Source organism: Aphelocoma coerulescens, chromosome 1A (assembly GCF_041296385.1).
Source record: "Aphelocoma coerulescens isolate FSJ_1873_10779 chromosome 1A, UR_Acoe_1.0, whole genome shotgun sequence".
In the NCBI taxonomy this organism is placed as follows: Eukaryota; Metazoa; Chordata; class Aves; order Passeriformes; family Corvidae; genus Aphelocoma; species Aphelocoma coerulescens.
The window spans coordinates 79,617,044-79,638,779 of record NC_091014.1 but is presented as its reverse complement, the minus strand read 5'-3'; the positions used below and the strand labels follow the sequence as shown (position 1 = coordinate 79,638,779).

General features: G+C 50.7%; 1 protein-coding gene across 1 annotated transcript in view; it reads right to left on the bottom strand.

Moving 5' to 3' along the window:
• Window positions 1-21,736, bottom strand: part of SLC6A13 (solute carrier family 6 member 13) — a 39,495-nt gene that overhangs the window by 10,986 nt on the left and 6,773 nt on the right. The window contains 9 exon segments of the mRNA XM_069003708.1: window positions 5,550-5,684; window positions 9,642-9,774; window positions 11,919-12,003; window positions 12,568-12,708; window positions 13,686-13,820; window positions 17,910-18,131; window positions 19,544-19,570; window positions 19,573-19,608; window positions 19,711-19,923. Of these exon segments, the coding sequence (XP_068859809.1) occupies window positions 5,550-5,684; window positions 9,642-9,774; window positions 11,919-12,003; window positions 12,568-12,708; window positions 13,686-13,820; window positions 17,910-18,131; window positions 19,544-19,570; window positions 19,573-19,608; window positions 19,711-19,726 (930 nt within the window). The 5' untranslated portion in view covers window positions 19,727-19,923.

The window sequence follows — 21,736 nt, the reverse complement described above, 5'->3', positions numbered from 1 at the left end:
AGCTCATGGGGGCTACATGGACCACTCACTTCAGCAAACAGCCACTCAAACCTTTCCTCCCCAACCTGCTGCCTGTGCTCGTTTCTCTCCCTGTAGTCACTCAGAGAAATGTTTTTTTCAGCTGTTCCCAGACCACTCTGACTAAAGGGCCTCACAGGGTCAGGCAGGGCACTTTTTTCCACTGCAGATAAAAGCATCCTGCTGCTCTCTGGCCACTGCTCCCAAAGAGACTGGTAAAGTTTATCCTGTTCAGATTTTGCTGGCATATTGGCAGCACAGGTATTTTGATTTAATTGTTGTCTGCATTTTTCTAAGCCATCCAGTTTATTTAATTCATATTCAATTTCTTTGAATGTGTTTTTTGCTCCAGTTTGCAATAGCCTCCTACTCTCTGCTTTTAGCCAAAACCTTTACACCTGAGCTGCAGTTATCCAAGATGGTTCTGGCCATTCCTTCATCCCTTAATTTTCTCAGCAATATTCATTTTATTACATGTACTGGAATTTAATAGCTCCCAGTACCAAAACAGATCCTTCCTTAGGAAGTTCTCAAAGCACATACAAATAACAGAAAGACCACTTTTGACCAAAATGTTATTGAACCCTGGGGGATGCCACACATCAGATAGAGGTGGCATGCTGAGAAGCACTGAACTGCCCCATCAGCAAGCAGAGATGACACAGCACGGAGTGAGGACATGCTGTGTGGAGGGTCACGCTTGCTGTAATGCATAGCAGAGAGCAAAAACCAGCCAGATCCTGAGCTACAGTTCAAACAGCATTTCTTTTGCTCACGACATCACAGCTCACGAGTCAGCCTGTGGCGCTGGCACTACCCACCAGCCACCCACTGCACCACACAAACACATCCCTGCCTTAGAAGGGAAGATGGTGACTCCTATGGTTTCGCTGCAGGACTCCCAGGGCACGATTTCCAGATGATTGACATTCCCCTTTGCTCAAGACTAGCCCACAGGTGCCAGCCCAAAGATGTAGCCCACGTCTCACAGTGCTGCATCAGCACAGAGCTAAGGCCCTGCTGCACAGCCCAGGGCAATGCTTCCCCCATCCCCATTTATCCCAGCAGAGAAAAGACAGAGAATGGGTCACTGACATTTCTGGAAAGTGTTCCTGTTCCTCCTGCCCAGCCAACACCCAGCCAAGCATTACGTTCCCAATCCTGAGCCCCATCTGCCTGGAAAATACTCCTCGGGAGTGAGGAACAGGGGCTTTGTTCCCCAGTTAATCTCCCTGTGCCAGCACTCAAGGCCCCTACAACACCCTGCCTGAGAACACTGACCTCATGTCACCCGGGGACCTGTAGGGACATTTTGCACCCAGGAGGGCCCTCCCACCACTGGGGTTACTTTAAACACAAGAAAACAAACAGGTCCCCGGTTCGGTTCGTCCCAAGGAACGCAGCTGCCTGCCCCGGGGAGGTGCAAAGGGGCCAGTGGTGCTCCGAGGGGCGCTCCGTGCTGCCTGGGAAGCCGGGCTTTATGGTCCTCCCCGCCCTGCTGCTTGCGGGCAGACAGACAGACGGACAGCTTTATTCCTTCCTGCTATGTCAGCGCTGAGATCAGGCTCAGCAGGGCTGCACAGCCGGGCCCCACGGCAGCAGGGCTGGGAACAGGCATGGGACAAGGAGGCGGAGGAAGCCGTCTAAGGTAAATACAGCTGCGGCTCACCCCACAGGGATGCATCACTCCGGCAAGGCGGAGGAGAGAATTCCAGCCCCGAGCCCCTCTGGCACGCTGTGGGAGCATCAAGCTCTCCCTGCCTGCAGCCCGGTACCTGGCCTCCGTCCCCCGGGCGGAGCAGGAGCAGTGCCCGGGCTCGCGGCCCCTCTGCCACGGCACGGGGTGCGCGGTGGGGACAAGCACAGCTGCCAGGGACAGCCCTGCCAGGGACAGCCCTGCCGGCGCACGTGTCCCCCACGGGCACAGCGGGACAGCCTCCGCACCAAACAAACACAACGCCTGCAGAAGGGGAAAGCGGGGTGCCGGCAACAGCACAAACCCGGCACACCGGCTCAAGGCAAAGGCCTGCTGGGAAAGCAATAAATGAGGGGAACAAATAATATTTAGCAGGCCTGTGGTCGCCCTCACCTCGCACAGGGAAGCAGCGGCGTTCACTGGCCATAGAGCAGCAGCAGGAAGGGGCTGAATTTGGGGCTCTGACCCCTTCCCAGCGTGGCTGCAGGGGCCCATGGTTAACCCAGCAGGTCCCAGCCCTGCAAGATGCACACACCTCTCACATCCTCCCCGTGGTGGCTGGAGGGGCTTATCCTCAGCTCAGCATTGACTGTACGAGCTGCCCTGGTCCAAACCATGACCTCAGCATTCTCCCTCTGCAGCCACAGGCAGAATGGACAGACCCCCCCCAACAAACTGGGGGCATCTTCTCTTGCCTTCCCTTCCTATCCTATCTGTTGGGAAGCAAGATCCATGTGGGAAATCTGCAGGGGAAAACCCTGCTCCAAAACACAACCATCAGGGAAATGGGTGAAAGAAAATGAGAGGGACATAGGGAAGGATATTCAAAAAGTAATGCACAACTCGGCTGGCCATTGGCACCTCCAGTGCCTCACTGCCCCCCGGACTGGGATACAGCCCCCAACTTCAGGGGCCTTCAGCACACCTGGGATGGAAAGCAGCTTGTCACAGAAGCTTCTTTCTTTATATAAAGACTGAATGAAGTACAAGCAAATACAGCAAGGTGGGGGTTTTCTGGAAATTTCAGGAGGAAAGTAAGAGTGGGAGGCTTTGAGAAACATTTGCTGGTTTTCTAGAGACAGATAAACTCAGCAGCCTCTGAGCACAACTCTCTCCATTCTCACTCATTAAAGCTAATGAAATTTAGCTAAGAGACTTGATACCACAGTGAAAGGAGACCATTACATTTCTTCTCTTTAAAGCAAACCCAAACACACAAGCCACCACTTTCTGCATCAAGCCCATCAAGTTTTCTCTTTATATCTGTCTGTCTAAACAGTGACTGGCAGTGATATGAAAGCCTCAATCAACAGAGCTGACAGCACCTGAGAAAAGTTCTTTTAATGACAAGTTTTACACACTTAAATCTTATTTCTACTCTGAATTCCTCTCATTTCATTTTCTCACTAGTGGATTCCACTATCCATCCCTCTGCTTAATGACATTCATAAATTTCCAGCATTTCCTACTGAATAAAACAATTGATAAAACTGATAAATGCAAAGGGTGGAGCGATCAAAAGTAGAAATGGAGGATGACCCCAAAACCCTTTGTTGGTCCACGCTGTGAAATACACAGAATGATTCTGGAGCACAGCAATGCAGTCAAGGAGTGGGAGAAGACTTTGGGCCTAATTATGGCTGACATGCTAATGTCATAATATTAAATTGTCTACATATTAAAAAAATGAGCTATTCCCTCGTTTTTTGGACTTTTTTTTTGTTTGGGGACATGCAGTTCAACATAGATGATCTCTTTGGTGGTTTTGCTGTTATCTGCTTGTATTAGAGCATAATTGGTCTTCATTATTCAACACCTTGGTTTGGCAGTTCTCTGTATGGTCTGATCTACATATCAAATGCAATTTATTTACCATTTTAATTATAGGCATTTCACAGATTGAGGAAATGAAGGTGCAGGAAGATTTAGGGCACTGTAGACTTCACAGCCAGAAGAGACCATCATCAATCAGCTCGACTGAGCTCTCATAGACAGGACTTCCCAGTTCTGTCCAAGGTCACTTGGCAGGTGAAAAGCGATTTCCACACACCAGGCTGATATTCTGACACTTAATCATGTCTCAGCTGTTGCTGCTCCCCTGGTAGAATCTGATAAATAATTCATCCCCTCTTTTCACCTAGTTTCTCATATGCTTTAGAGGAGCTTTGATTTTGTCCCCTTACACACTGTTTGCTCTTTTTTAAAACCTCCCCTTGAAATGCCTTCCCATAAGGCTCAGATTGGAGAGGTCATTTTAAATTTTTTTTTAATTTCCAGAATCCCTTCCCGAGCACTAAAGAATCTCCCATTTTTCTGGGCAGTATTGCTGGTAAACAATTACAGCTCACTGTCCTTTGAGCACAAATCAATTATAATCGACTTGGTCCCCGTGGGCTGGCAGGACTCACACCACAGTTCCTGCACAGAGGAGCACAGCCACACATGTGGGGCTTGGGGCACTAACCCTTCCCTCTCCAAGCGGAAGACACAGGAGAAGCTCCAAGCCCTGCAACACGGTTCAGCGGGATGGTTACAACATGCTACAGGAAGGCAACTGTTGCTGCCAAATCCTGCTTTTCTCCCTCAGAAGTGTAGCATTCATTGGGGAATGATGGAGTTGGGGAGGGAGAAGCAAGTTTTTTTCCCTTGGTTCAGCAGAGTTTTCCTGCCCTGGTTCAGAGCCATCCTCTTATTCTGTAGGGTTGCTCTGCCTTTCCGCCAGCATTTTCCAAGCTGGAAGGAAGCTGTGCTTCTGAAGCACAGGCTGCAATTGAAAGAGTTTGCCAGGACAGACCTAATGCAGACACAGCTAGAACCAACCACGGCACACCTGAAGTGGCTTAGTTCAGTCCCCTGGGCAACACAGCCACGGTGACAATAGGACTTTTCAGAAGGGAAGGAGCACCATTCAAAAATATTATTTCATTTCAGAAGCCTCTTGTACCTGATCAGCACAAATGGAGACACTAACACAGTACAGACCTGTCCTCACACCCTTCCACACTCTTCTGCACCTCCATGCCAAGGGAGCAGCTGTCCTACCCCGCTCCTGCCATACATCCACCAGCACTTACGTTCCCATTTGCAAAATTAATAACTGAGGCAGCACTGGTGCTAGACCAGAAAGAGTTAACGGGGTTACCAAGGGTTTTGCTGGCCTATTTTCCAGGCAGGCACCCTTTAATCTCCTTTGGAAACACCTTCACACAAAGGCTGGTACAGCAGCTCAGCTGGAGCCAGGATTTAACATGGAAGAGCTTGTCCCAAAGAGATTAAAAGCAGCAGTCGGGCACTGACCCTCCTGTCAAACAGGCAGGAATTTCTCACCAGGGATGGGAAGGAGAGGAAGGCAGCCAGGCCCCAGGGGCTGCTGCTGCAGCATGCCATGGCTCCCAGCATCCATGCACCTGGCATGCTTCCCAAGGAAGATGGAGCAAACATGCCAGAACCAGGGCTCATCCCCACAAGCTGCCGGCACGGTGCAAAGTGCACCCATGCACAGTCTGGCTCCACAGCACCGGAGCCTCCCCAGGAAAGGGGAGGGACAGCTGGCACCACGTGTAATAGAAGGTTACATCCCACTGCCCATACCCCTGAGCAATTCAGAGTCAACTCAGGAAAATATGGGAACAGCACTGGAGGGCAAGAGAGCAGGGACTATCAGAAAACACACCAGTATCACAGCTCTGCCTTATGGCCACAGAGGGGGAAAAGAGGGGTCAGAAGGTAGAGGTTGGAAGGAAGAGAGTAGGAAAACAAAAAGGAGAGAGTGAGGGCTGCCAGAGGAATCCATGCAAGCACAGCTTAGCCGTTCGTTCCCCCCGCTCCACCTTACCTGAGGGTCCCCAAGGCGACTGATGTCTGGATAAAGGTAAAAGAGGATTCCCTGGGATGCCCCGGGTAAGGAGACTCCCCTGATCAGCAGAACAATCAGCATTACGTATGGGAACGTGGCAGTGAAGTACACCACCTGGGAGGAGGAGGAAGGGACAGGTGTGAGAGAGCAGCACGGGCCAGAGCACACAGTGCCGGCCGGTAGCACAGCACTGACCCAGTCAGGCTGCTTTGCTGAGCACCTTGCTGTCTCCTGCCGTAGAAAGAAATGCATTTTAAAATGCACTCAGGAAACTTATGACATGCCACTGCATGTCTGGAGCCAGAGAAAACCTTTTTAATCCGAGGAGTGATCCAGACCCTGAGCCAGGCTGTCTGCAGGTTGGAGTCAGAGTGGGTCTGGTGAAGCCAGTGGTGTAATACCCACATGCATCAGAGAAGGAGCTGCCCCCTGTATCCATGTTCACATCCCTACTCCAAACAGAGCCTGAGTCACACACACAGAGTCTCTTCTCCAGAGCGTTTAGCGGCGAGGGTGAAGGGGTGTGCAGGTGAGAGATACGCCCTGAAACGTGATTGCCACTGAAGGACCACCAGGGACAGTGCTGGGGGTCCCCAGCTCAGAGCCGGAACTGGCAAAGGGGTTGTGCCCAGCCCTTCCCACTGCAGCAACTCGGGGCTGCTGCCTCTGAGTGACCCCAGCTCAATTACCCATCACGGGCATTTTGGACAGAGCAGGGCTGCGTGTCTCAGAATTGCCACCAAGCATGCAGACCCAAACAAGGACACTGAACATGCGTCCTCTTGCTTTTTATGCCACTAGCCCCATCAGTATTGCAGACATACTCAGGGTAGGGTTAAAATCCCTTTCTCTAGCAAGGGAGCTACATCCCTTGGGGGAAAGCTGGAAACCAGTATCAGCTAATCCTTTCAGGGACTTCACCTCTGGTAAATGTGACACTCACTTCGGGGATTACCAGGGTACTTTCAGGACTGTTCAGGCTAACTGCTGTAGCATGCCACAATGACACCACATTGCAGTCTGTTTCCCACACAAACTCATATCGAGAACTCATGCAACCTCCTCAACAATTCAAGTAATGTCATTAATCCTTTTGCATTGCTTCCACACCTTAAAGAATTATTGACCATCTTCAGAAGAGGTTGTTCACTATCATGCTAGGCCAAAAAAGAAATGTTGCTTCTTCTGGTTTTTCCTGTGTGGACGTGCTGAGCGAGGACTTGCATCAGCATGCTGCACCTGAACGCTACCCTACAGCTCTTTTCTCGTCTCTGGCAGTTGTGCACTGGAGAGCTCATCTCTGAAGGAAATGCAAAATGTAAGGATGTGAAGTGATCCATTTCTCACACCTGCCCATCCACCCAGAATAAGTTGCTTTAAAATCCACCTAAAGCCCACCATCCCTTAGTGGGAGTCACAGGCTGTGGCACATCTTCAGCAGTTTGCCTTAGGGGATGTCCTAAGGGGAACAAGCACGTGATTTCCCTGGACAGTACAACCACCTCTGCCCTGCCCCTGGATAATCTTCATGATCTGAGTAGTATTCAAAAAGAGCTTTTGTTTTCTGGACCCACTCTGATAGACTCCATCAGAATAAAGCAATGTCCAAAGCACCTGACGCTGCAGTGCGAGTCCTCCCCTAAGTCAGGACACACACTCTCCAGTGATTCAGTTTTGTATTGTAGGACAGGATTTGAGAGATATCCCATCCTTGAAAAAACCCAATACTAGACTATAATCTCTATCTGCAGCTCCAGGTTTTCTGTGCATTTCGTGTGCCCTGCTCTTCATATCTCAGCAGTCTTGGATAACACTGACACAGATCACTGAAAAATACCTCCTTGCTGAGGCTCTGGATTGCCTGAGATGTCTGTGTGAGCAGATTCACCCCTGTCCCTCTAAATCTGCATCCTGAACACTGTAGAAACCAAGGACAGAATCCTTCAGCACAAGCAAATGCCATCATTCCCTGTAGTCTCAAATTTTCAAGGAGCCTCTGATTTAGAGCTGTACAGTGACAGTAAATCAAATCTGCAAGCCCTTCAAGTTTAACCATCATCACTGTATTTACCACACAACCAAAGTCTTCCTTCAGGAAATAATGGGATGCAAGTCTATGCTTCCTCAGCCTATGAAAGCCAGATTAAAAACAAAAATCATAAAAACAACTCATTGTCTTTGAGCCTTAGTGCATATTCTTCCAGGATGCCAGGCTGCACATACTTAGCTTGATCTCTAAATAACATCAGCTTTGATGAGCTCAGGATACAAACTGGTAGTTGTCTGCATATGATTTGGATTCACATTTTGGTAACATCCTATGTGCTTTACAGCCCATGTGAATTAGTGTGTTAAGCTTTTCACTCTGCAGTCACTCACACCTCCACCAAGACCAGAGGCCTGAATTTGGAGATGGTTTTGCTGGATTAAGATTGCCAAACTTCTATCTAACAACAGGAACATCTGGATCTAATGAGATATTACTCAGTGCTTGGCTCAGGCCCAATCTTTTTATTTTTTGGGCATTGTTAGCACTAACTACATCACTAGGAACCTTGCCAGGATCAGTGTGATTGTTCTGTCACATGCTGGTCAACAACATCCAGAGTTTTATTTGAATCTGATCCACATGCCTCAGCAAAGTGGTTCCATCTGTGACAACCTCCTGCCTGTGAGAGCACTCCTGGGGGTCGGGCTGTCCCTGTGCTGGAGGATGAGAATCACTGCTGATCAGAGCAGGGTGATTTCAGCTCAGGGTGTTTGATCCTCCACAGGCAAATCCTCAGAATTAAGGAATATCTCTTTCCCAGTGGGGTATATTCCCACAGCCATCATTTTAGTCAGGTTATGAAATATGTGGAGGGTTGATAAACCTATGGACACTGTTGCTTCACTGAAAAAAGGTTTCCGTTTTCAAGATCTCACCATCACTAGTACTTTTTGCTAAAAATCATTTGCATTTGACCTAGAACTTTTATCTAAAATAGATGGAATTTTTTCTCAGGACTTCCCACACTACGTTTGCTGTATCTTAGTATCATATTAGGTGTTATTAGACTGCCTCTGCTTTCTTTTACCAGGCTACCACAGCAAGCAGTTGCTCTTTTCTTCTAATTTTACTCCATGGAAATCAGAAAATATCATCCCTGCAAGCTGCTTGGTTTCCCTGTCATGTTTCATAATCCCAGACCATTCTGGAAACAAGAGAAACTGCTAACATCCATGCCATCAACTTGATGGAAACGGGTGCAGTTAAAATTTACACCCCATCACACATGATGGCTTGTTCAAGACATGCAGAGAAGACACCATTTAGGAAACACACTAAACCTTTTCATTTCCATCTGTTCTTGCTGGCTCCAGACAAAGCTGGCTAGGAATGGGGTCAGGAGGCGGTAGCAGAAACTAAGTAATGGGGTCAGTGCAAATGAGAATGGCACACTGTAACAGACGGAGCATGGAATGGAGCTGGACAGTCACACCAATCCTTCCCAAAAACAGTCAAAGAAATAACTCTGTAGTGACTAATGTGGGAAAGGAAAAAGGAGACCTTTATTGCTGGAGAACGTAAGCAACTGTAGGAAGAGTTGGGACAAACCAGAAGAATAAAAAGACAACTCCCATGGTGCTGGGGCAGAGAGGGCTTTGAGGCCATCACGGTTACCTTTGTTTATATCTAATTAATTTGAAGGTTTTCCAGCTGCACTTGCCAGCAGAAGCAAAAACATGCTGCTTGCTCACCCTGTGGTGGGAAGGAGGTGAACAAGCAGCCACCATGTACAGCGGAAGAATGCAGGGTCTCCTGGGCCTGTGGATGGAGAGAGGCTGGATGGGGATATACCTTGGAAGTTAATGCTCTGAGATGCCTCAGTGCTCCCATCCTTTCCAACCCAAAAGCACAGAGCCTGGCTCACACTCCTGCTGCACACTGAGCCCTTCAGGCTCCTGCCAGCTTATGCAGAGAGGGGTTCCCGGGGACCTCAAGGACCTCTCTGAACCTACAAAAGGTGAATAGAACCAGTGCTCCAGCTGTGACCAAGGGAAGAAGCTTGACCTGAGCCAAGGACTCACCTTGCCTGTGGACTTGACCCCTTTCCAGATGCAGAAGTAACAGATGATCCAAGCCAGCAAGAGACACAGAGCCAGCTCCCAGCGGAGACCACCCAGGTGCTGGATGCCATCAGAAATCTTTAGCACTCGCCTCCTGCGTTGGGAGGAAGCAAAGGAACACGCAAGGGTCACTGATGCTGGCCACTAACATTCCCAACACCACGCTGGTTCTCACCTCCTCAGTGCCTGATGGCTTTGGGGAGAAAAGCTGTCTTACTCACCAGGGCCAGCCAGGTCTGAGCTGAAAGCCCCAGAGGAATTAAGCAGTGCTCTCCTCTGAAAAATACTGCCAGCCTGGCAGGTCATGCAAGGACACGCAAAGTTCACCTACATTTCTGACATGCTCCAATCCTCAAAGTGAGGGATACACTGCACTTACCATGCAGAATCCATCAGGACCACCCAAGAAGCAATGCTGTCCAACCCCTTCTCCATAGCACACTTCTCTTTTTTGTGGCAGCCACATAATTCACCTCAGGACACAGAGCAGCACAGGGCATCACAGTCTGTGATTAAGACCCAACCACAACCACCATAATCCCCACTGCACAGTCAGAAGAGGCCACCTAGAGCATCCTCTTACAGCCAGTGTGGAGATAAAATCCTGGGCTATGTAGACCTTGGTACAAATGAGGTCAGATAATAGCAGCCTTTCCATGCCATGTGTATGTCAAATCTTCCTTGTCATTTACTAAAGGAAGGACTCATCCTCCTCCATCTCCTACACCACACAGTTGGACCTGAGTGTGAAACCCCAGGGTGCAGTCCCAAAAAGCCAAGCCTGAGACAGGCAGAGAGGGACTTGTGCAACACTGGAGCCCAGCAGCAATGTCCGCCCTGCTGCAAAAGACAGCAATTATCCCAAAATAAAGGTGCTGCTGGGGAACCCTAGTCTAAGACACACTGCTGCCCTCCCTGCCCCACAGCCTTACAGCAGATTGAGGGGGTGAGAGAAGGCTTGGAAAAATCACACTGCTCTCTCAGATGCACTTCATCACATTGCTCTTTTCCTGCTTCTAGGGACGTGGACTCTAACCCGTGGAAATGGTGCCCATGGACTGGAACTAACTGGGTGCTGTACTGCAGCCAGGAGAGACCTCTGGAGCATGCCATCGGCTCACTGGCAGGTCAGAGCTCCTCAAAGAAATGCTGGCCTCCTACCTCCCTGCCCAGGGAGCGCAGGAACAGATGCTGCATCAGAAGCAATGGACGGTGGAAATTTCCAGTCCCATGCCCATTATTCCCCAGTAACACAGGGACGGTCACAGCAGTGATGGAAACAACAACTTTTCCAGTGTTCAGGAAAAGCAGTCTAAGGCAGGCCACCATCTAATCGCTTGTGAGCAGCAGGCGGAGGGAGAACACGGGTTCGGAGAGCACACAGGAGACAAAGAAAATTGAAAAACTTTGACGTTTAAAAGCAGTGTCCCTGTGCTGAGCTGAGGAAGCCCTGGGGGTGCCGCGTGTGCGCTCCATGCACCGCCGGGGCAGCGGGGGCAGAGCCCTCCATCCATCCAAACGCACAAGGGAAATGTGTGGTGGCAGCAGAGGGGATCCCTGCGCAGTCACTCAGCCAGGGCTCAGTGCTCAACTGGGCCGCCGAGGATCATCAGAGATCCTAAGCCAACAGACCTATGCCCTCATGCCAGAAATAAAGCTTCTCTGTACCTCAGGGTAACTAACACAAGGGGAGAAAACAATGAACACGAGGAACCAAATTTCAGTGTGAAGTTGCCTGACCCTAGCACTTGTTTGATTTTGGTGAGTTTCTCTCCTCAGCACAACTTGCATATTAGTCACCCTGTAGTGAAAACACCACTTCTTTTTCTCTTTTTGAGATGAGACTAGCTCGTCTACAAAAATGACCACCCACCATGCCAGAGCCTCCTGGGAACATGCTGGTGTCACACAGCAGCATGGATTCAAAGGAAAGAGGTCAGTGAGACCAAAAAGGCCAAAAGGTCCAGAGGGACAGGAACACAGCTTCAGAGAAGGACAAAATCAGGTGGCTCTGAGGCATGCCAGCACAGCTCCAGAACAACACCATGGGCCCAGTGATGTTAACCTTGACTGACAGGGCTGCCCTTGAGAGCTGTCACTCTGACCTGCCCAGCCTCCTGCCCTGTGTCCTCTTCTGGCAAGGGCGGGTTAATAGGATGCGCTGCTGCAGGGTTTGTCCCTTGCCCAGGGAAATCATGTCTGTGAGGGAAGGGGTGTCCAGGCCTGTCCTTTACTTACTCCCAGAACTCGATGACCGGGGACGTGGCGTTTTCGCTGGTCACGTTGAACGTGGAGTTCGCCTTCTGGAGCTCCAGGCAGTTCTCTGGAGGAAAGGCCCAGGGAGAGGAGGAGTGTAAGCAACAGTGCCCAGAGTACCAGAGGATCTGAAAAATCCCTCCCTGTCCCTCCACAGTGTTGAGACTCGCTGACATTGACTCCAGGACAAATCTCACACAGTCCCAAGGACGCACAAAACAAAGTCCCTTCCATGGAAAGGCTGGCAAGAAATCTAGGACGCTTAAGATGACAGCAGTTAATTTTTCCTTCCAGTGGGCACAGTCCTGATCAGCACTGGGTTTGTGGCTAACACACAGAACAGGATGACTGAAAGATGCCAAGAAGGAAGGTGCCCATGGTAGCTGGAGCCCAGAGCAGGAGTCACCAGGGAGGTCACCACTGTCCAGCACTGGTGCTCTCTAGCAAAGACCCAGATCAACCAAGCCTCTCCCACAAAAGTGACAACAGCACTGCAGTGACCCAGCACCCCAAACCCCATGTGTCCCACCCACACAGGAGCAAGACATTCTCCTGAAGCTCGGCCCCGGGCAGCAGCAGGTTTCCTTCAGCTGGGATCTGCTGGAGGACAGGGAGAGGGCTCCACACTCACCTGTGTTCCACTCGTGGTCACAGCTGCCCCAGGGGAGGTCGATGGTGAATGAACTGAAGAGATAAAACAAGGCCCAGGCCAGGACAATGATGTAGTAGAAGTTCAGCAGTATGACGATGACCTGTGAGGCGTAGCCAATTCCTGCAGAAAGCGAGCCCCGAAGGCAGGTGACCCACATGCCAGGAGCAGGATTCCCTTTGGGAGCTGCTGCTCTGCAGCTGGAGTGTGCTGCCGGATGAGTGTCAGTGGGGCGGCCACCAGAGCCACCATCCCCTCCCCAGCGGCCACTGTGCCACATCAGTGGGCACCCAGTCAGGGGCCCCAGGCACCCCTCTTCCTGCTGCCCCCGCCACAGCCTTCCCTGGTCAAAGGGTGGCAATGGGAGGGACCCTGAGCAGGGGATGGGCAGATTATGGTTGGAAAACCACCCAAAGGGCAGAAACATCCCATGGAGCTGCACCTGCTGAGTCACATCTCGTCTAAAAAATATATTTTTTTAATATTTTTCACTTTCCCATTTCATTTTTATTTGGGAAGCTCTTGTATTAACACTGCACACCTGCTCTAGGAGGTGTTAGAGAAACATCTAAAGGTTTTGGCACATGAGGAGGAGGCAACTGTGACTTTCAGAGAAATCATGGAAAGTGGCTTGAGGCTGGATAACTGTGATGAAACAGTGCTAGAAACAGAGGATCTGACTAACAATTCGTTAAGAGAGCTGACACCTTTCCCCGGTAAGCTTTTAAGCTACCTGCAAACTCCCAAAGATGACAAAGCATTGACTTAAAAAAAACAGCAGGATGTTTTAAGTTCCTCAGAACCACCAGAAGCACTTTCCCCATTTACCTCTTAGAGGACAACCTTGATTGGGCACAAAGCTCCTGGCCAGAGCTGTGGCCCTGAAGAAGGAAACTGGGATGCAATGTAACAATGAGAACTGTTTGGTGAAAAAGGTGATCAATTTTTCCAGCATGATTTTGGAAAGGGAGCAGCCAGTGGCTCCCAGGCAGGTGGGCAGGGGATGTGTGGAGGTGCATAACAACCCAGGCTGTAGGGAGACACATCTCTGAGGTGGGGTCTCCCCATCTCACCACGCCCTCCCAGCTCCCCCCACTCACCTTCAAAGAGGGGGCAGATCCTGCGCCAGGCCGTCACCCCTCCCTGGCTGGTGTACTGCCCCAGTGCTGTCTCCAGGAAGAACACCGGGATCCCACAGGTGAAGAGGAAGATGAGGTAGGGGATGAAGAAGGCACCTGGCAGATTCAAGTGGCAGACAGAAGAATAAGCCCCATGAGGTGACTGATGTCAGGCTGTCTCCAGCCAGTCACCAGGCAGGTTCCTCCTGGGTGGGACAGCCAGGGAAGGATGGGGGCTGTGGAGGTTGGAAGATCACAGACAGAATGTCAGGAAAAAAATTCCCCCACATTTTATCTTCTGGAGTGATGTGATTACATGAATAATTCAATATATACAAAGACTGGAGAAGGACGTTGTCAATAGCTGTACGGAAATACAGAGGAACACTGCTGTAAAGACATTACAACTTTTAATGAGGTTGGTGGCTCCTTTCACATTGATTACTGTGACTGAGCAAGCTGACAAACCCATGGATGACAATACCAAGGCTCTGAGGAGCACATGGAGACTGACACTCTTGCCCAGTCTGTGGGTTTGCTCAATCATTTGCTCGCCAAAAGGCAGCAGACATGCAAAGGAAGAGCAAGTAATGCAGGAAAGTATGTACCTCACAGCAGCGGCCAGGGCTGCCCTCCTGTTCCAGCCCTGCCATGACACAGGCAGGGAGAGAGAAAATGCTTCAAGCTTTTGATTACCCCAGGTTAATGTTGAGTACAGTAATGGCCTTTACCCCACAGAGTACAGGAGACAGCCCTGAAAGATGGTCCATGCACATCATGTGTCACTGACCTCTCATGTGCCACTGGAGCTGCTCAAGCCCTGCTGAAAGGCAGGGACACAGGTCAGGAAAGAGGTAGACCCAAGCAGAGAGCAGCATCTTGGCTGTGGTGGGCTCAGATGGCATGCAGGGTCAGGGGTGGCAACCCAGGCAGGCACTAGTGGTGGTTTCCCTGCACAGGCCTTCTACCTGCCTGTGTGATGCAAACTGGCTTTGGGCTCAGCTCAGGGGGCGTGTATGGGAAATAACAATCCTGGTGCATGAGAACTCAAAACACAGGAGATTTCATTAAGAAGCTTAGCCAGCATGCAGGGGCAGGGAAAGGGGACTTTGGGGGCTGGCTGGGATTCCCACCCTGTGCTCATCTCGGCCGGGTACGGAGCCACAGCCCCCCCTTCTTGCAAGAAGAAAAAGGAAGAGGAAAATAGACAAGGGTGGGAGGCACCTTGGCAGCTCCCTGTGGACAAACAGGAGCTGAAAGGGGTGCTGGCTTAATGGTTTGACTCCATGATCTTAGAGGCCTTTTCTAATCTCAGTGATTCTGTGACACCTGGCAGCCCTGCGGGAACAACGCACATCTGCCCACACACTGTCCCTCTACCCGTGAACAGAAGCTGGTGAAGGCAGATGGCAGGGGAAACAGTGTTGTCTCAACATCATCCCCTCAACTCCCACCTTGCACAAAATCATATCACCATGAAAATCAAGCCTGCTCCCAAGAAAGATTGTTGTCATATGAAAGTTTGTATTTAACTAGGGAGAGGTCTCTGAGGCAGCAGGTCAGGCTCTCCAGCCCAGTTTTCCTCTATTTGCAGCCTGCAGTCTGACCTGTCCCCTAACCTCCAATTATGTCGAGTTTCAGGAAGGTTTCAGGAGGGTCCTGACACATGGGCTGTGAAATAACACAGAATCATGGTGGAGAGAAGGAAAAATTTGCAGAGACCTGTCTCTGCAATGCCTTCATATCCCAGGTTGGGGGACACAGGATGAAATGACTCCATAACCAGCCCCAGTGCCCTCCCCATCTCATTTTCAGCAGTGGGGGCCCTTGGGACTGGCAGATTTGGGGAGCTGGGAAAGGGGTGCAGTGCTGGCAGCCACACCACCAGACAGGCTTCCCTGGTATTTCCCAATCAGCGGGGCCAGTCTGCCCAGTGAGGGCCTGACCCTGCCACTACAGGTGAAAGCAAGCACAAACAAGAGCAAAAAAGAACAGATTTTTGCTTTTCTTTGTTGTTTTTCTCTACTGTGTAGGGCTTTGGTATCAGGCACTGAGCATTAAATATGTAAAGGACTACTCTGCTTTTGTTATGCTGAAATATCCCTAAAGAAAGGAAGACTGGCTCTTTGCATAACTCAGATTTTGCAGATACCATTTTCTTGAAGAGGCTCATATTTAGGCAAGCAAAGCAAAAGCTAAGAGAAGTTATCACCACTGCCCACACACAGTTCAGCAGGGAGAGAAAGAGTCATCCAGCAGGGCAGAACTACCTCAGACTCTACTCTTGTACCAGAACTACCTGTGGCACAAGAGCTGATGGTTGTAGGCTGGCCATGATCAACCTGGGGTTGGAAATTAAATAAAGGCCCTGCACCTTTGCAGAAGAATGGGAGAAGCAAGTGCCTGGACCGGCATTCCTAAAGGAGTGTAAGACAAAACCTCTGGAAACTTTTAAAATTCAACTGGAGGCATTTCCTTGTTTTGATACAGTACTGCCTGGAGTAGGCTGGGTTCCGTGAGGCAGGAGGGAGCCTTGTGTCCTGCACCACCTCATCACAGTGCTCTGCCCCAGGAGAAATCTTACAGAAACTGCTTTCCTGGCCACACAAGAGTCTCATGCCCCATCCTTGCTCTAGCCTCGTGGAAGGCCAGAGACGAAAAATCTGCCTGGGACTTCAAACCCCTCACGGCCTCTACTACTTCACAGGACTTTGCTTCAGGCCCATTTTTCCAGGGAAAAAAGGCTGAGCAATCCCTCTGTGTCTTGCCTCTGGTGCTCAAACGTCAGCTCCCCTCTCCCCAGAGCTCTCCCTGAGCTCTCACCTGGCACCAAGGGGTGCCTGGACAGGATTCCAGGTCCTGCTCCCATCGATGGAATAGTACCCAAGGAAAGTTGCAGCAGTGGGAGCAGACACAGCTCAACAAGCAGCCAAGAAGAATTTCCCACAGAAAAAGAAAATGCGGAAAATTCTCCTTTTTCAACAGGGAAAGAAACTGCCCGACCACCTGGCAAAAAGAAACAAGCGCTGAACACACAGCATGAAAGTAGCTGAACAGTGTTTAATCCTCTTTTATGCCACTGGGATGAAAGCAGTTTAGTGAGGCCCATGAGACTACCCCAAGCTCAAGCCAGGGGATTTCGGCCCTGGGCCCTCAGTGCTCACTCCCCGCCAGCTCCCAGCCAAGCGCCGCTTCCCCTCTCCCCTGCCCTTCTGGAGGACCCAATTAGCAACTAATCACCAGACAGGGAGAGCAGCTCCCTCTCTCTACATCTCGCTGAGCTGAAGTTGAGAAAAACCTTGAGTTTTCATTTTTTAAAGTTTTGTCCTTTAAAAGGCAGCCACAAACTGCAGAAGCCCCCAGCAACCCTCCACCTGCACGGCGAGCCCACCTCTGCCGCCACGCCGCAGCACAGCGCGGCCTCGGGGATGGCGGAGCGCAGCCTGAGCAGCGCTGGAGCGCAGCAGCAGCACCCTGCCTCCCTATCTGCACACCCATCCGTACCCTCACAGCCCTGCCGTGGGGATCAGAGGCAGGGGTCCCCTCTCCTGCACCTTGCAGCTCTGGCAGATGCCAAGGGAGTACCATGGGGGGCAGGAGAGGTGCTGTACTTATACACGGAGGCAGGAGAAACCCCTTCAGTCTGCCCTGTCCCTGCCGCCTGCCTCCAGGGCCCAGGGGACAGCCCTCCATGGGCACACACAGGAGCAGGACCTGTGTTCAAGAGCTCCTGGGAATTCTCCTAGAACTTTCCTCCTCATAGAGCCTGCAGAGACACTGTGGCCCTGTGGCCTCCCCCACCGCTCCCTGCTCTCCCACCAGGACCCACCGTCTGATCCACACAGGATGCCTGGTGCTCCTCAAGGAAGCGATGCCTGAAGTGAGACACACTGCTCAGAACGCTGAGTGCTCTCCCTGCTCTTCCTGCCTCCCCTCTGCAGAGAGCCACCCACTTCACCAGCAGGACCAGAGCTCCACACACCTCAGGTGTAGCTCCACACAGCTTCAGCCACCAGAAACCCTGGGACGTTGCCACTGTTATCCATGTCCCACTTGGTTCAAAACAGTCCCTGGCTGGGGCCCAGATGGCAGTACCATGTTGGCAGGTTGGCATCTTCTCTTCAGACTCACAAATTGGGCACAGCTGAGACGCTGGGAGGGATGGTGGAGTGGTGCTGGTGGCCAGGTGCCCCTGGCTGCACTTACCTCCACCGTTCTTGTAGCAGAGGTAGGGGAAGCGCCAGACATTTCCCAGGCCAATGATCTCCCCAGCCACAGACAGGACGTACTCCAGCTTGTTGTTCCATTGACCGCGCTCCAGGGTCTGGTCCTCCTTCTCTTCTTCCTCCTTTTCCTTTTCCATGCTAGGGTGTGTGGGCACCATTTCACCATTGCTGACAGCACCGGGGACACTGTAATCCATCCCACCTTCAGAAAGAGTTTCCTTCATTACATTCAGCACAAGCCATGCAGAGAGGCAGAAATTTGGACCGTGGGAGGCAAGAGAGGGGCAAGGACATGCGCACACACACCTCAAACTGTTCTTCTCTTGCTCCTCATACTGATTCCTGCTGGTGCGAAGAGTGCAGTGCATTTTCACTGCTGAGTCCAAAACCAGTCCTTAACAGCCACTACTAATTTCATTACTTTAGACTGCCTCATCTCAAAACACTCCTGCCTCTGGAAGCCCATCCTCCAAGCCCAGTGTTCACAGGAAGACCCAGCAGCTCAGCCTGGAGCTCCCACTGTACCAGGTATGGGGAACAGACTTAGGGCTGGAGGGGGATGACAGCAGGATCAAATACTTGATAAGGTACTTTATAAGGGTTTCTCTTCTCCTATTGCTGCCTACCAAGGTCTGGTTTTGCAGACCATGTGATGGATGCCACAAAGCACAGAGAAGTCCTAGATACAGGAAGAGAACAAACTGAAACGATAGGAAAACAAATTTATCCTTTCGATGGTAGCAACTGTTGCTGACAATCTTCAAGGCTGCATGAAAAGGTGATTTTCAGAATGGTGCTATCCTTCTAATAGCAGGATAAAGTGTGCAGAAGTCATGGGCATCTGGGATCTTGCCTTTCTCAAGGTCTGCCCTTCCAAACATCTGTCTGTTTCCTGCAGAGCTCCCCACAGTACTGCTCTCAGATCCTGTGGCACCATCTCTAAATACACGTGTGCTAAGAGAAGATCAGCAGAGAGCAGGTGGGCACCCCTGCACTGTCCCTCCTTCCCCCAAATAACTCCAAGAGGACACCATGTGGAAGGATCAGGGAGGGTTGAGCCTTTTCCCTGCAGGCGGGATGCCCCGCTGGCTGCCAAGTTCCACAGCACAAAGGGTGACGATTGTGGTTCTTACCAATTCCCAGTGTCAAAGCTGGGGTTGCTGAGGACCTCGTGCCAAGGAGGGCACCTTCCCCCGCACAGTGCCAGCCCCCAAGCCTGCTCCCTGCCCTGCAGAGCGCGCTGCCCCCGCCGAGCCTTACCCGGCCATTCATCCCTGCCTGCAACTCCCTCGCCAGGAGAGCAGGAAAAGGCGCTGGCAGCAAATGACACGCTCCCCTGTCCGGGGAGAACTAAAAAAGGGGCAACTCAGCACTTTCAACCTCTCCCCTCCCCCGACTTAGTCGCCCTATAAAACACTTGGAGACATGAAGAGGACTAAGGAACACTGGCAAGCGTTTGACAGCGGCCGAAGGGAAGGACTGGGAGGACCCCTCCACGCTAGAAAATTATTAAACAGGCAGAAAACGCTCCGTGACCTCTCATCCACGGCAGCCCCGGGAGGGTGAGGGGCACAGGGGGAGCAGGGCAGAAGCAGATGGGGGCAGAGGTGTTACCTTGCGGACGGCGCTGTCGGGGCGCGGGCGACGGGAGAGGCGAAGGCAGGACCGAAAGGTGCTGGCTATTTGAAATGTGGAAAGAAAAAATTCAGCGGTGGTGTAATCCTAGACTTCGCCCAACCCACATTCCTTCCCCCACCCCCCAGGGCTGGACAAAAACCTACACATGACTGATTTCATGGCCAGTGCGAAGGGGCTCGTTCCCCCGCCTGGGAGAAGCACTCCCGCTGCCTCCACCGGGCTCTGTCCCGGGCCGGGCCCGCCGGGCTCCCGCTCTCCATCGCCTCTATGCCCACGCTGCCCCTGCAGAAAGGGGACACCACCACACACAGGTGCCTCCGCAGCGCTGCCTGACGGAGTCGAAGCCCCGAGACCTGCTGGGAAGAGGTAAGAGACAAAATATGAATTCCTAGTGAATTCCCTCCCGTCGCTGCTCCTTGGTGGGGAGGTCATGGGCACAGGGCAAGGTCCTGCATCGCAGCCTGACCCGTGATTTCCAGGGCTGTGCTGTGGCCAGGAGCAGTGGCAGGCAGCAAAGCTGGAAATAAACTCAGCTAAGCGCTCTGCTGCTTCTTACTAAGGGCCCAAAGCAGCCTCATTCAGAAAGCTGGCAGGTTGCAAACACTCTTCCCTCACACACAGGGATCTTTGCCACCGGTCTTTCCCAGGAGCAGCACTGCCCCATCCCAGGACACCACTGCAGAAGCTGCAATGGGAACAGACAATCAAGCAGTAGATGAAAAATCACATAGCAAGGAGACAACCAGCTCCAGTTGTGCATGCCCAGCACTGGGCTGCAAAATGAGCTGTGCTTGCTCCAGAAGGAGGTCTTGGGATTACAGCAAGTAATGATGACATTAGCTTGGTGCTTAGAGGCCATAAAAGAGGCTAACAGAACAGGACATTATTCATGGTAGATATGTTACAGCTGTGATGGTCCAATGATGTGCGTGAGGCAAGGTTTTAAAATATTTTTATTATGTCTGTTTATAAATATCTGAGGCAAGAGGGGACAGAGAAAAAAAAGCACCTTTGGGATCAGTGTCCTTGTATGAGGTGTGTAAAGTGGCAGCAAAACATGTACAGGCAGTCTGAGAAGGTGGTAGGAGAACACCAAGAACGAACCAGCAAACACTGTGGTGTCACCGCATTAACCTGTAGTGAGCCCACACAGCACCAGACTTCCCCCGGGAGAAACATGGAAATGGAAGAGAGGCAGGCAGAGGTAAGGAACTAATTCAACCAGGGAGTGATCAAATACGGAACAACTCCTCATTTCAGGAATAGATGCCTTGGTTGAAAAGAGGGTAGGTAACAACAGAGGTCTAGGAAAAAGGAAAACAGAAAAGATGAATATATTGTTCACCACATCTCAAAATGTAACAACTAATGTCATTTGATGAAAAATTAGGATTTAAAATAAATTTAAGTACTTCTTCCTCCCACTGTGCATAATTAAACATGGTACCTGTGGCCATTACTGCAGAATATCATTTGGAAAGGAACCAGGCAAACCCACAGAGAGCTGCTCCTCTTCTATAGCAATTAAACAGGGTGGTCCAAATAAAACTGCTCCACTCCTCAAATCAGTGATTCTTGAAAACCAGGGAAGATGGTTTTCCTATAATTCCTCTTCCAGAAGAGGAATTCTGCAATATGGTGAGGAACGGAAAACATCCCATTCTGTGCAGAAACCATCTGACAGTGAATAGTGCAGCTGTTAAATAGGCAGGGTAAGAATGCAGGCATTAAAACAGCAGTAAAGACAAATCATATCTTGCCTTGTGCAACAGACTGGTGCAAGGAGAGAGGGGATTGATTAAGGAAATATTTCTAGAGACTGTCAAACTCTTGCATTTGTCAGCACTGCTGCATGAATACCCCTCGGTAAGCACAATTACTGCTGCGTACAGATAGCAATAATCTTATCAACAAGACGACAAGCTAATTGGCAGGAACTAATAGAGTATGATAGGAAAGTGTGCAATCAATTACAGACTATTTGACTTCCACCCGATGAGATAAGGCTGCGCTGAACACAACAATAACTAGAAAATGAAAACAAATGTTCAGTGTAAACATAAGCAGTGAGGGGAAATATTAAATCTACAAGTGCAAAAGCAAGCTGGAAAATCCTGAGCAAAGCATGTTTAAAGTAAAGCATCACTTTACACATACTTTGGAGTGAAC